General features: G+C 36.9%; 1 protein-coding gene and 3 long non-coding RNA genes across 6 annotated transcripts; all 4 read right to left on the bottom strand.

Annotated features, from left to right (window-relative positions):
- Positions 1–415: 415 nt before the first annotated feature.
- LOC140010402 (uncharacterized) lies at positions 416–4,136 on the bottom strand. 3 transcript variants are annotated; one of them, XR_011817691.1, is made up of 8 exons: positions 4,038–4,132; positions 3,908–3,947; positions 2,003–2,046; positions 1,780–1,916; positions 1,549–1,665; positions 1,066–1,137; positions 920–970; positions 416–632 (listed from the first exon to the last, which is right to left on the bottom strand). It is a non-coding gene; the product is annotated as an uncharacterized lncRNA (long non-coding RNA). The 3 variants fall into 3 exon arrangements; XR_011817690.1 differs by lacking the exon at positions 2,003–2,046 and having other exon boundaries at positions 4,038–4,136; XR_011817692.1 differs by lacking the exons at positions 1,549–1,665; positions 2,003–2,046 and having other exon boundaries at positions 4,038–4,134.
- An 804-nt stretch (positions 4,137–4,940) lies between these two features.
- LOC140010172 (uncharacterized) lies at positions 4,941–6,483 on the bottom strand. Its single transcript, XR_011817433.1, has 2 exons — positions 5,387–6,483; positions 4,941–5,280 (listed from the first exon to the last, which is right to left on the bottom strand). It is a non-coding gene; the product is annotated as an uncharacterized lncRNA (long non-coding RNA).
- Positions 6,484–6,919: 436 nt separating this feature from the next.
- On the bottom strand, positions 6,920–8,146 carry LOC140010189 (uncharacterized). The gene is made up of 4 exons (XR_011817454.1): positions 8,013–8,146; positions 7,789–7,909; positions 7,483–7,712; positions 6,920–7,398 (listed from the first exon to the last, which is right to left on the bottom strand). It is a non-coding gene; the product is annotated as an uncharacterized lncRNA (long non-coding RNA).
- Positions 8,147–10,126: 1,980 nt separating this feature from the next.
- LOC113699684 (uncharacterized) lies at positions 10,127–12,255 on the bottom strand. Its single transcript, XM_027220044.1, has 2 exons — positions 10,472–12,255; positions 10,127–10,391 (listed from the first exon to the last, which is right to left on the bottom strand). The coding sequence occupies exons 1-2, from the start codon at positions 12,253–12,255 to the stop codon at positions 10,127–10,129; spliced, it is 2,049 nt and encodes a 682-aa protein (XP_027075845.1).
- Positions 12,256–12,570: the final 315 nt, after the last annotated feature.

Genomic DNA, 12,570 nt, shown 5'->3' with positions numbered 1-12,570 from the left:
CTTGCCCGGAAACATCCTGTTATTCAAATTAAAATATTAATTATAAAAAGTAAGATCTTTGCAACATTTACTAAAAGGATATCAATTACCCATCTTATTTTGTAATAAAAAGATGGCTTTAGAGTTCAAACTATTGTTTTATCGAATGAAATAAAAAAGTAAAGTTCAAGACAGTGACAGAATATTCATCCAATCAAACAAGAAAATTTCACGAAAAAATGCCATTGAAGTTGGCAATATAAAACTACATCCTCTAATAAACCATCAAAAAGTCAGAAAATTTGATTTATTGATGTCTTTGATGTCCTTCAAGGATCATCATCATTACAAAGAACTAAAAAATAGCTATATTACCAGGGGGAATAGTGTAAATTACCTAGCAACAAGCACTCCTACCAAACCTGTGTGAATTCAATTTTCGTAAATATCTCCATTTTTTGTTTAAACAATTTTGCTAGATGGGATTCCAGTAGCTGGCTCGTGGCCCTTTGGGTATTTGACCGGTTCATTCTGTCGTTTCTCAAAGGAGTGCTGCGAGAAGTGGTGGTGCTCCCGTTACTGTCTGTACGACGATGTTTACGGCTAAGTTCTGGAGGTAAAATCTGCTTTACTTCGCCTCTTATGGCTTCGAACTAATAGCAAGATTAATGAAGAAAGTAAGTTCCTTGATTATCAAAATGACAACGAAAGAATGAGATGAAGAAAGTTAATAACTTTCTCAGACTTGAACTTTTGTGCTAAACACACACTCACGCACACGCACTCTGACAGCTCCAACATCTTATATTCTCATTTCTCCCTCATAAAAAATATGCACATTGCAAGAGGTCAGAAATTGATCACAGCTTAAGAAAACATTTATATGTTAAGAATCAGAGTTTACAACAGAAAGATCATGTTAGAAAATGAAAGAAATTACCTCTTGAAGCAGCAGATCAACAAACATATGAACCTCTCTTGGCTCCTTGTGCTATCATAAAAGGAGAAGCTCAAAACATTAGCTAAACTTATGAAGGGTATATATTTTGAACTATTCACTGCAAAAATTTTACGGAATTAACTAACCTTAACCCAGTTTGGTGTTGTAAACCTTGTCCGCAACAGAACTGATATCTTTTGAGTTCTTAACCTTACATACTGAAAGAAAAAAATAAAGTACTCAATGGCTACTTTTTACATCAGATTCAGAAATTTATATTTACTTCAAGCAAGGATTCCACTTCCATCTTCCATTCTCTTAGGCAAGATATGGCTTCAAAGGATCTGATTGTGTCCATAATCTAGTGAGCTAGGGTAATAGCCCTCCAAAATTCACTAGACAAATGTGAAAAGTAGAGTTTTTGCATGTAGAAATTGAAGTTTTGAATGAGAACAAGAAATTTGGCTTCTTTGAAATAATAATATGAGATAGATTTTGAGTCTCGAATCTAGTGAGCTAGGCTAATAGCCCTCCAAATTTCACTACACAAATGTAACAATTTTGCACATAGAAAGTGAAAGTTTTTGAGCAAGAATAAGTAGTGCAAAAGATGATCCAAAAATCCATACATGGTCCAAGCACTTCTCCCCAGCTACCCGGAAGGTGCGACAAATCACTACAGGGATGAAAGCAGGGCCATACTCATAACCCCGAGCACCACCAGAAGAAAAGGAAGAAGCTATTTCCTGACACCGTTAAAGATAGGATTTTTTAGAAAGTTTTCAAAATCTAATGGATATTACATATTCTCTAGTAGAATGCAGAAACAAACACAATAAAAACACAGAACAGAAAGTGACCTTGGTAATTCTTGGGATAGCACTTCGCCCAATGAAAAGAGATAGTTGAGCTAACAGAAGAACAATCCCAGGAAGGACCTTTTCTCCTCGCACTCCCTGCGTCAAACTTAGATCTTGGCTACCTGACTTACTCTTGCCTGAAAGAAAAAGGAATCACTCATTGAGCTTTCTGAAGAATTCTTGAAATCCTTCTTGTACCTAGTGAATAGTTAAGTCTCTCAACTTTAATGATAGTTCAAGTTTTTCATCAAGAAGCTGATGGAAATCCTAAAATATGAAATCCATGGAAAAGACTGAGAACTAATCAAGAAGAACATAATAGGTAATCTTCCATTCAACGGAATCAGTATCATGCATTGCAGAATAAAGAACGAAGCCTCCTTTGCCACCCAAAAAAGAGAAACATGTCAAGAATTATGCAAATACGAACTTATGGGACCTGTTAAGCAATAACAATTGGTCACTCCCTACACAGTGTAGGACATCAATAGACTTCAAGATGTGGCTTTATAATATTGCAAGCATATTCATTACAATAAGCAATTCATTTAACACAAATCAACTAAGCATCAATACAAAATAAGTTTGTCTTCCTACATATGACAAAAGTCGTTCCTCATGATGCATAAATCCCTAAACTTGTTAAACTTAATGAGTTTGAATCAATGTAATCTGGGTAGGAACACATTACCAGCATATGGCATTCATAAAATAGTGAATTGTATTTTATACAGAGAGAATCCACATTGTAGCTTTTCTGTTTTCTCCTCATAATTGGCAATTGATGGCAGGATTTGTGGTTGTTCAAGCTAGTAGGTGAAGGTGTATTTACTTAAAAAATGGAACAACAAAACCTACTCCTCACCCCTACCTACAACACACACACACAAGCACAAAGGGGGAAAACAAAAAGAAACAAAGTTTCACAATGAAGTATAGCAGCACAGGCATTCATGAAAACAACCTTGATCATTACCCGCCATCGTCGAAACAACCTAGTTATTGATGTCCTACAACACTCTGTAGGCAGTGACATCAAGACTTCAACCTTGTCACATAGTGTAGGGGCAAGCAGAAAATGTAGAAAATCAGAGCATAGGCATTCTAGAAGACAACCTTGTTCATTACCCCTCATCCCTGCCCCTCCTATTCCTTTTAATCCCCATATTTTAAAATTTTATTGAGAGACTTTCAAAGGAAATATGACATGCAATTTCAGAAGTCCTGGCTTTACCGAAAGCCACAAGCTACCAGCTCTTATCAGCAAGACATTCATACAGCCTTGAATCTGCTATACAAATTTTTCATACATTATTCCCAAATTTTTAAGCTGTTTTTTAACTGGCTAGGTTGACATTGCCAACCAAAATAAAGTTCCAACAAAAGGCAAACTACAAATTACCTAGGAAAACAACTTAATTTACTCTCTTTGCCACTACTGAGTTGATAAACAAAAAGAAAAGTAAATTATCAATAAGGTTGACAAATAAACAAAAACTAAAAAAACAAAAACAAGACATATCTCTAGAAAAAGGGAACAAGTAAAGCTACAAGCCAAACAACAAATGTATAAGCAATAACATGTCTGAGTTGAATTCTGCAAAAAAAGAAATTGAGCTTTAGGTTCTGGCAATGTATGATTCTCAAACAGAGAACTCAAAACAATAAAAACGGAGCAAGTAAAACAAGTAAAAGAAAATAACTTTGGATCTAGAGGAAATAGGATGCTGTCACAAATTTTCACCCTTCACTTTTGTAAAGACCAATAACAGGATAAAGAGAGCAGAAAGTTACAATAAGTTACAATGAAAAAAAATCTGTTCACAAAAAAAAGGGAAATTAAAACATATCGTCAAGGCTTATTGAAGAAAAGTAGCATCCATTATCTTTTCTTCGTTCATCTAAGAAAGACTTAGAATAAGCAATGCTGGCAAGAGCAAATTTATTAGGGGGAAAAAACGAAGAAGAAAAAACCTTGGATTTACACTAAACAGATTAACATAGTCGAGACCAGCATGAACAATATTGGATTTTCTCATATTATAGTTGAAGAAAGAAACAAGTAAAAAAAAAACACCATATTATCACAACCAAATAACCAAAAAAAATGAAAGGGCAAGAAACTAACTGTAATTCCTCCTTCAGTGGCCTTCCTTGTGTGTTTTTACCTGAGATAATCACACAAAAATTCCATAAGAACAAAATAATCATAGTCAAAAAAGTCACGAGAAAAATAAACATCATGTGAGATTTTTTACTTGGCGGGTTTTGTAGAGATTGAGGATACCAGATAATAACATGCAAGCCTTAAACTTGCACCCTGAAACAAACATGAAAAAAATCAGTCAAAATAAAGAAAATTTTAAAACTAAAAAATGGCGAGATCAGCGGAGAGAAAATAAATCAGATAAGAAAGATCTCCAAGGTAATTATATACAAATAAAGAGAAAAATAACTGAGAGAAAATATAAACTTTTCTGCGCAGAAAGAGGGAAAAATCATAAGTTTATGAGGAAAAGGGATGGATAAAAATCAGAAACGGAAAAAGAAAAATCAAACGTGAGCAGTTGAGCAAACAAGATCGACCAAATCTTCAAGGTTCTCCTATTTCAGGATAAGAAGGAGACAAAACGGAAAAAAACAGAGAGAATAAAAATGTGGGTTTTAAATGTCATTTTTTTGAATAATCTTTAAAAGAGGGGAAGAGGGGAAAAATGAAGAAGAAAGAGAGAATAGAAACTGTGTGCCGTTATTCTATTTATTTTCTCAGGAAATCCATGGAAAGAATGGAGGAGAGAAAGGAACCAGAGAGGCAAGAGAGAAAATGGCTCGGAGAAGAAGAGATACAGTGAGCGGCGTAAATGAATTCTCAACAACCCTATCAATCCAATGAGGAGGCGAAATCTCAATTTTGTCCTCATCTCAATTGCTTGGGGGGCGACCATCAATCGGCCAATCACAACGTGCCACGTCAGCAATTGGGTTCAATTGGAGGGATTGGCATTCACACATTTACTATATATGTTAACTAGGAGGGGATCACCGCGCGATGCGCGGGGGGTGAATGTAATGATGCCCAGTAATGCCCAGCTGAATAATAAATTTTGTAAAATTAGTTAATTCAAAGAAGAAGTAATGTAGATTATTTAGTTAGGAAGGAGTGAAAACTACCAGTAATGTATTCAATTGATGGGTAAATTACACTGCATGGTTCAGGTAAATTTATTAAGCATCCGAATAAACATTGAATGTGTGAAACCAAGGAAAAAGTTTCTCAACTCCAGTATCATCAAAGATCAAAACTGTGAATATATTTTCAGATTCCGGAATAAAGACAAGAGTTTCATTGTGCTGCAATTCATGTTGAAGAACGAAATCTCTCCAGTTTCGGTGAAGGCGTTTATGCTTTACACCAACTTGAGTACTTCTGTGTCCAGTGTTGATAAGTAACGTGGGAGTCTTGATACCATTGATGAAGTGATCAATAAAGTGTGGAATTTTCTATCATCAAGAGGTGTAGATTAGAAGATATACAGAAAGAAAAGACAATTGCTTGTGAGAAAGTTGAGATGAAAAAGAAAATGCAGGTAAGCATAGAATAGCTTACCAAACTGTTTGGAGTCGCCGAGTTAAAGACTTGATAAAAGCAAACCGAATCAGATAGATCTTGACAGAAATTTGGCCTTAGTGAGGAAGCAACTTCTTGTTGTCCAGCGGCTATTTGGATATCATCTGTAATTAGTGACTATGTATTACATTAAAAATAATATATGATATAGATGAGGATGCGAGATAGATACAATGGTATGTTTATCTCTTGATGCAACAGCATTCATGTGCAACAGGTCTGGCAGGGGAACGGTCCAAGGCAAAAGAACTTGTTTCTGTAGTTCACAAAAGTGAATGACATCGAATATCAGATTCCCGCTATGTCGAAGTAATAGCGTGTCATGCCTTTTGACAATATTGTGTTCACAAAAAGCATCCCAGCCGTGACTGTGATAGGCCATTGCCGCAGTCCAAACCTCAGAATAATTCTATTGCTGTGGTGTTGATGAAATAATGATTCAAACTGAGCAGGTAATACCTTCAAGAAATGCAGTAGGAAAATATTGTCAAAGAATACCATGCTATTTAACACTAAATGCTACAATGTAAGTGAAGAAGGTAAAAGTTAACCTGTCCTCTGTGGATGCATTTTATTAGAAAACAGCAAGCTGATAAGCAGCTATTTGTCGGCTGAAAATTTGTTGGAGATGTTAAGATTCTTTCTGCCATTGAACTATCAGGAGGAAATTTGATGCTGGAAAATCAGACAAGTGGTCTACTAATAGAACATGCGAGTACAAGGCTATATCATATGATAAGGATTACAAATACATTGTAGAGCAACTCACCTGCTGACAAGTTCTTAGGCAGAAAAAGCAGTAGTGCAAATGTATGGTTAAGAGTTGTTATGGATGATTTTGTAAACGGCAAAGAGCATATATATAAAGAAAGGATCAATGTAAAAAGAGTATACTGTTCATTACTGTTAATGCTAAGTGCAAGTCTTTTCCTATCACAATTGAATTAGTTGCAGAGGAAGGTAAGGACCAATGAATAGAAAAGACAATTCAATGTGAAACATTTAAGTGTGAGTTGTCAACCGACTGCATGTGATAAGGATGCATTTGTAATGCTCTAATGGCCTGAAGGCAAGATCATAATTCACCCTGCAATGCTTTAATGGCCTGTAATGCTTTAATGGACCTGAATATATAAGTTTTATTTGTAAAAAATGTTGCCATTCGCAATAAATGCATTCGTACAAAGCTGGAGGCTGCAAATGCATAATAATAACTCCACTGGACAAAATATAAAGAAACGGAAATGAATCCCAAATTATATAGATTATAAAGCTGCTAGTTCTGCAAAATATGAAGTGGGAGTTGTCAATTGATAGCATGGAAAGTAATGCATCTGCAATGCTTTAATGGTTTGAAGGAAAAATTATAATTCAACGTGTACTCAACATGCTAAGTAGAGCAGATAGTCCAACATATAAGTAGCAGGAACTAAATATGTAGCAGGAGCAGATAGTCCAACATGTTAGAAATTGATAGCAGCAATTGTAATTTTAAAAAACTATAAACAGATGGAAAGGAAGCCTATATTGTATAGCTTATAAAGCTATCAGTTTTACACAAAGGGAGTTCATCGTCAGGAATCCAAAGATATCTGTGAAAATCCTTATGCTCACCAACGTTGTAGGATTTCAGCTAATCTTTGAAAGCCTGGCAAGAACTCTGATACAGGTGCCTTAATCAAAGTTCAATGGGCATGACAAAAAGAAGTTTAGTAGGTAACCATGCACAAAATCCAGGGAATTGTGAATGGACGAGCAGTATTTGCAAAAAAACGTTAACAATCGGTCTAAGCATAGGAGTGCAGATTACAGAACCCCAAAAAATATTAATGCTCAAGCAATGCAAAAGGCAGTGACAACAATTTAGCCTAATTTTGCTTTCTTCTTGGAGTCAGCATGTGGACTATCAAAGTCATTGGTGCTGACAGTTTCTGTTTCATCAAACTTTTGACTGAGGCAAAGACGCACTTTCGAGCTAGAACCACCATGTCCTGTGAGTGCAACATTCAATTAAGTTAATAGTTCATTGAAAGAAAACATAGGGATGTATCACTACTCCAGGTATATTCACGAACCTGCTGTCAATAGCTGCTCATTTTCAGCCTGCTGGTCACATGAAAGAGAGACAGATTCTGGTTCATGTGTTAGTTGAGCATGACTCATTTTTTGGTTCAAGTTCAGAGCAATATAAAATCGTATACCGCTGTCTGGCATCAGCGAGCTGTGTTTGGACTGGTTTAATGTGAACCAGAAATGTCTTTGTTTTAAGCTGTTCGTGGACAAACTGAAGTGGCAGCTCAAGATTCTGGATGAAGCACAAAAGATATAAGAGTGAGAAGGAAATACTGCACTTATTATTAAATCTGACCGATTAAAATAACCTGATTAAAGTGGTCCATTGCTTCAAGGGCAGTGAAGGTGAGAATTTTTTCTGCTAGATCTCCAAAGATAGAAGCAGGTATAACTCCACTGTCATCGATCAAATCAACGTCAAAGCGGCACCTAAAATATAAGTATACAAGTGCTTAGGCGATACACTGTATAACATTAATATTAAGAGGAATTAAGCAGCTAAATTAAAGTTAATGATGTAGTAATATAGGACCTAGGCATAGCAGGGCCCTTCTCTTTGCACGAATTACAAGTAAACTCCATTCCATAGTCCGCTGCAGTAGCTCGATAACACTTTGCACAGCTCATATACCAATATTTCTGGAAGATCTGTTCAAAAGAGAGTTTTGCCTTGACCCAGGCAGTCTAAAAAGAAAGACATTTATTAGATGGAAATCTGAATAGGTACGAAGCTGTAAAATAACATAACAGAATATCATCTGATCACCTTCTGTGATGCGGTAACATTGCAAATTAGAGTAGTTTTCTGGTCTCTCTTTAAAGAAAGTGCAGGATTGTATTTAATGTAACTTTTTGCATCAATGATTCCTGCAATTGACTTAGCATTTCTCATTGCCCTACAAGGAAAAAGATGATGTAAGTGAAATATGGGGAAGAACGATATAAGTGACACCGAGGTGCACAAAAAAAATGTTAGTTAATGCCATTGCACCAATTCTTGAGCTGTCTCGCATCCTGTATTGGTGGATCAACAAGCAATGCAGAATCGAACCAGGTTGAGAGAGAAACACCTGCCGAATAAACAACAGAATGAACGCTGAGCTATGTCTGAGAACCTTGATATACAAATAAAGGCTGTAATACAAAAAAAAAAGCATGTTAACAGACCATTGTAGTTGTTAACTTTCAGTCTTCAACCAATGATAACAGGATAGCTGTGCATGTTATTCAACAGAATCCGGCCTTCATTGTTCAGAAAATCATCCCATAAGGATAGCAGGACAGTTTGAGACCTAACGTTGGCATAAAAGACAGGACAAAAATGTTTCAAAGTTATAGGAAAAATGCGATAAGGCCAGTAAAAGAGCGTGAACAATGATAAAAAGATTGCGTACTCTTCATTTAGGAGGACAAATTTCTGAACATTTGACTGTCCGGAGTTTCTAGTGATTGTCTTCATGGCCAATGAACTAATCACCACTCCGAGCACATCTGCAAGGGGAAAGAAGACAGGCTGAGATAAGAACGATTGTGTGACAAAAATATGAATGATAGACTGTTTACATACTCACCAACGGACTTGTTTCTATCATCCATGTATTCAGCTAAATCAGCAAAGTCAGTGAACGCAAATTTAACAGGCATAATGTCTTCATTGCCATCAACCTCTTCAATGACAGTTTTTGAAGTGATCACCCACTGTTTGATTAATCCAGCACTTTGAAACTTTGGCGGAATAGTCCTCACATCAGCATTTGAAATCTTATATCTTTTATAAACCTGCAACATAGGACTCATCCTTGGAATATCAGCATTGAAGATTATCCCTTCAACTTTAGAGCCCTATCAGAAAGCAAAAAAAAAGTACACATAAGAATTATGATGGACAAACAAAGAAAGAGTTCAAATTATTAATGGCCATTTCAGGTTTAAAAATGTAACCTCTGAATCATAGAAGACAAACTTTTGCTTTTTGGTTGGTGTTCCCAACGAATCTGTGACCTGTTGCTTTTCTTGGACCGTGATCACACAGGACCAGTTTTTCATATCAGGCACGATTTCTCCAATTGGCAAGAGGTTAGACATTCCTGTAAAAAAAGGAAAAATGATTATAATGTACAAGCTTGGGTATACACAAGACTTTAGCAATAAGTAAACACAGCATGGACTGGTACAAGTATACCTGGCTATAAGAAAACTCTACTGCTGGCTCAATTCAAAAATTTCACCGAACACAACATTTCTAGTTTTGCAGTCCATTTTTATACTATCAAAAGTTCCTGGTACAATAAGTATTTTCAGCTCAGTTGAAGTTCTAACTCTGGACAAGGCTACATATAACTGTCCATGAGAAAAGACAGGTTCTCTCAAGTAAATGCCAACGTAATCGAGAGTTTTTCCCTGAGATTTATTAATGGTCAGTGCAAAACAGAGTCGAATAGGAAACTGAGTTCTTATAAATGCAATAGAATTCTTTTGGTTGTCGGGAGTTTGTAAGGGTATCTTTGGAATGAGAACCCTCTTTCCTTTATGCTGACCGAAGACAATTTCAGCGGAGATAGTATGCCGGCCAAGCTCTCTACATATAAGCCTTGTGCCATTCCACAGGCCTTCAACAGGATTTAGATTCCTTATTAGTATGATCGGTCAATGTTCTTTTAACATTAACCTGTGAGGAGGAAGGCCTTTTGGATTCTGAGAATTAAGAAAATCTTCATAATCCCCCTGGTGCCGCTGGTCAACAGTTTTGTCAGAGCTAATGAAAGTGTGAAGCTCTCCAGGGAACCTTTTAATTAGTATATCATTTAGCTCATCAACCGAGCTATTTTTAGGGGTAAGAATACACCTGTTAATCATCCTATATGGATCCAGGGAATAGAGAGTTAAATCTGGGAATATGGATTGTAGTAACCTGTTAATAAAGAAGTTTAATTAGAAGCTGTATATACTAAAGAGTAGATAGATAGACCAGAATTTTTTAAGTAATGTAACCTGTTTAAGGACTCTTCTTTATCGTAATAAGGAATGACTAAATCTCTAGGCAAAGTTATTTCACCGTTGAAGTCCACAAGTTCACGCCCTTCGCCAACTCTTAACAAGAATTCGGAGAACTGAGGATCTAATATAGCTCGCATGTTTTCTATCAACTTCAGTTTATGAAGTTTATACCACAATGGAGAATTGAGAAAACACGACTGCAAAAGGATTTCCTTTGTTGCTTGCTTAATAACAGGCAGCGTCTGACGAAAATCCCCACCAAACACAACAACCTTACCCCCAAAAGGCAGTTCAGATTCCATGACATCTCTAAGCAAATCATCAAATGCCTCAATAGTTTCTCGTTTTGCCATGGAAGCCTCATCCCACAAGATCAGTTTTGACTCCGAGAGCAACCTTGCAACACTGCCTTGTTTGCTAAGCTGGCAGGTTCTGTTCTTTGAGAAGTCAAGAGGTATCTTGAACCTTGAGTGTTCAGTTCTTCCTCCAGGCAGGATAGACGCTGCAATTCCAGAGGTTGCTACTGCAATGGCTATATAACCTTGTGACCTCAAAGTAGCAAGCAGCGACCGGTATAAAAAGGTTTTGCCGATACCACCAGGACCATCAATAAAAAATGAATGCCCTTGGGAAGCAAAGCATGCCTGTAAGATGGTGTCATAAGCATACTTTTGCTGGGCATTTAGTCTCAAAGACATCAATAGATCTTCCGGCGGTATGTCTATGTTTTTTTCAGCTTCTATCTCCTTTGTCAAATGAACATGATCCACACTAACAAGGTCATCTAATGGCAACTGATAGGCAGCAATGGATGTACCCATCTGATGAAGGGATTTGTTAATATCAGCTAGAACCAATCCCCTAATTTGAGCGGGAGAGTAGGCATGATATTGTTTATGCCGTTCATAATCTCTAGTAAAGTCCAATTCAAATTTTCTCCATAACATCGTTGGATCAGTTGGAGAACAATAGACAAGAAGAGTTGCAAATAATAATCTGAGTGAAGATGGCATTTGAAATGCAGCAGCTTCCTCAAGCGTTTCTTCTATGTACGTATCAGATTGCAGCAACCCAAGTGCCAAAGCAGCCTCTCTAAACGAGTTCATTTTTTTAGCATTAACAGTCAAGAGATCATCGAATGATATCGGTGCTGGAATATGATTTAAGAGCAGCCTCAGATAGTACCTTTCTTCCTCTCGTGGATTAACACTGACGAGTCTACCTATCACCTTTCGACGCTTTCTTTCTGTCCAGTGTCTATACTTAGAAGACCAAACGAAATGCTGAGGAAAATCTTTATAAAAACATTTGAGACTCTCAGCAGCTGCGTTGGTCGCATTCATTTTGAAGAACTCAGTCAGCATGGTTTTAGAAAAATCTACTTTAGCTAACAATTGTAGCAAGTCCGAGTTCTTCGAGAAAGAAACAAGCTGCTGATTTGGAAGATGAACCTGGAGAGTATAAACAGATGGGGTCATCTCGTTTAAACGGAACTCATAGATGCGCCAAAATGCTTCCGGAGGCGAGATGTATCGACCCTTTTGGAATTCTTTAATCTCATCAGTATCAGTAGGACTATCATCTGTCATAATTCTAAAGCAAACCAGATCATGCCCCTTGAACACATATTTATACAAGTACTTGACCAATTTAATGGTAGAACAAATCTCCACGTTCATGTGACAATCGAACAAAGCAAGGAGATAGGGATTGTAAGGCACAACCCACCTGTTATCAAGAGTGAATCTGCGAACTTTCACTTTCTTGCCATCACCCATTCTTCTATAATATGGATAGCTATCTTCACCATGGGTTGTATGGGGGCAGAAATTTTTGGATAGTGACTCTTGCAAGAACCATCTTTCATACAAGGGCAACTTTTATCCATATTGCCACAGGGACCGTAGAGCATATGTTTTACAACAAGAGAATAGAGGTGAGGATATTGAAGCTGATCAGGTAATTCAGCGCAGACTACCTTGTCATAAGATTCCGGATTGAGCAACTTAAATTGAGGCTTTAAAATGAGTAACAAATGAGCATGTGAAAATCCCCGCTTTTGAAATTCAATGACATACACGCAGGCTGCTATT

This window comes from Coffea arabica, chromosome 7c, assembly GCF_036785885.1.
Source record: "Coffea arabica cultivar ET-39 chromosome 7c, Coffea Arabica ET-39 HiFi, whole genome shotgun sequence".
Lineage (NCBI taxonomy): Eukaryota > Viridiplantae > Streptophyta > Magnoliopsida > Gentianales > Rubiaceae > Coffea > Coffea arabica.
Note: the sequence above shows the minus strand (reverse complement) of the source record. Positions and strands in the feature narration are given on the sequence as shown.

Excerpts from the sequence above, each read along its gene's own strand:
- LOC113699684 (XM_027220044.1), bottom strand. The coding sequence starts at position 12,255 with ATGGGTGATGGCAAGAAAGTGAAAGTTCGCAGATTCACTCTTGATAAC. Across the intron at positions 10,392-10,471 it reads AAAGAAGAGTCCTTAAACAG|GTTACTACAATCCATATTCC; the intron begins GTTACATTACTT and ends CTTTATTAACAG.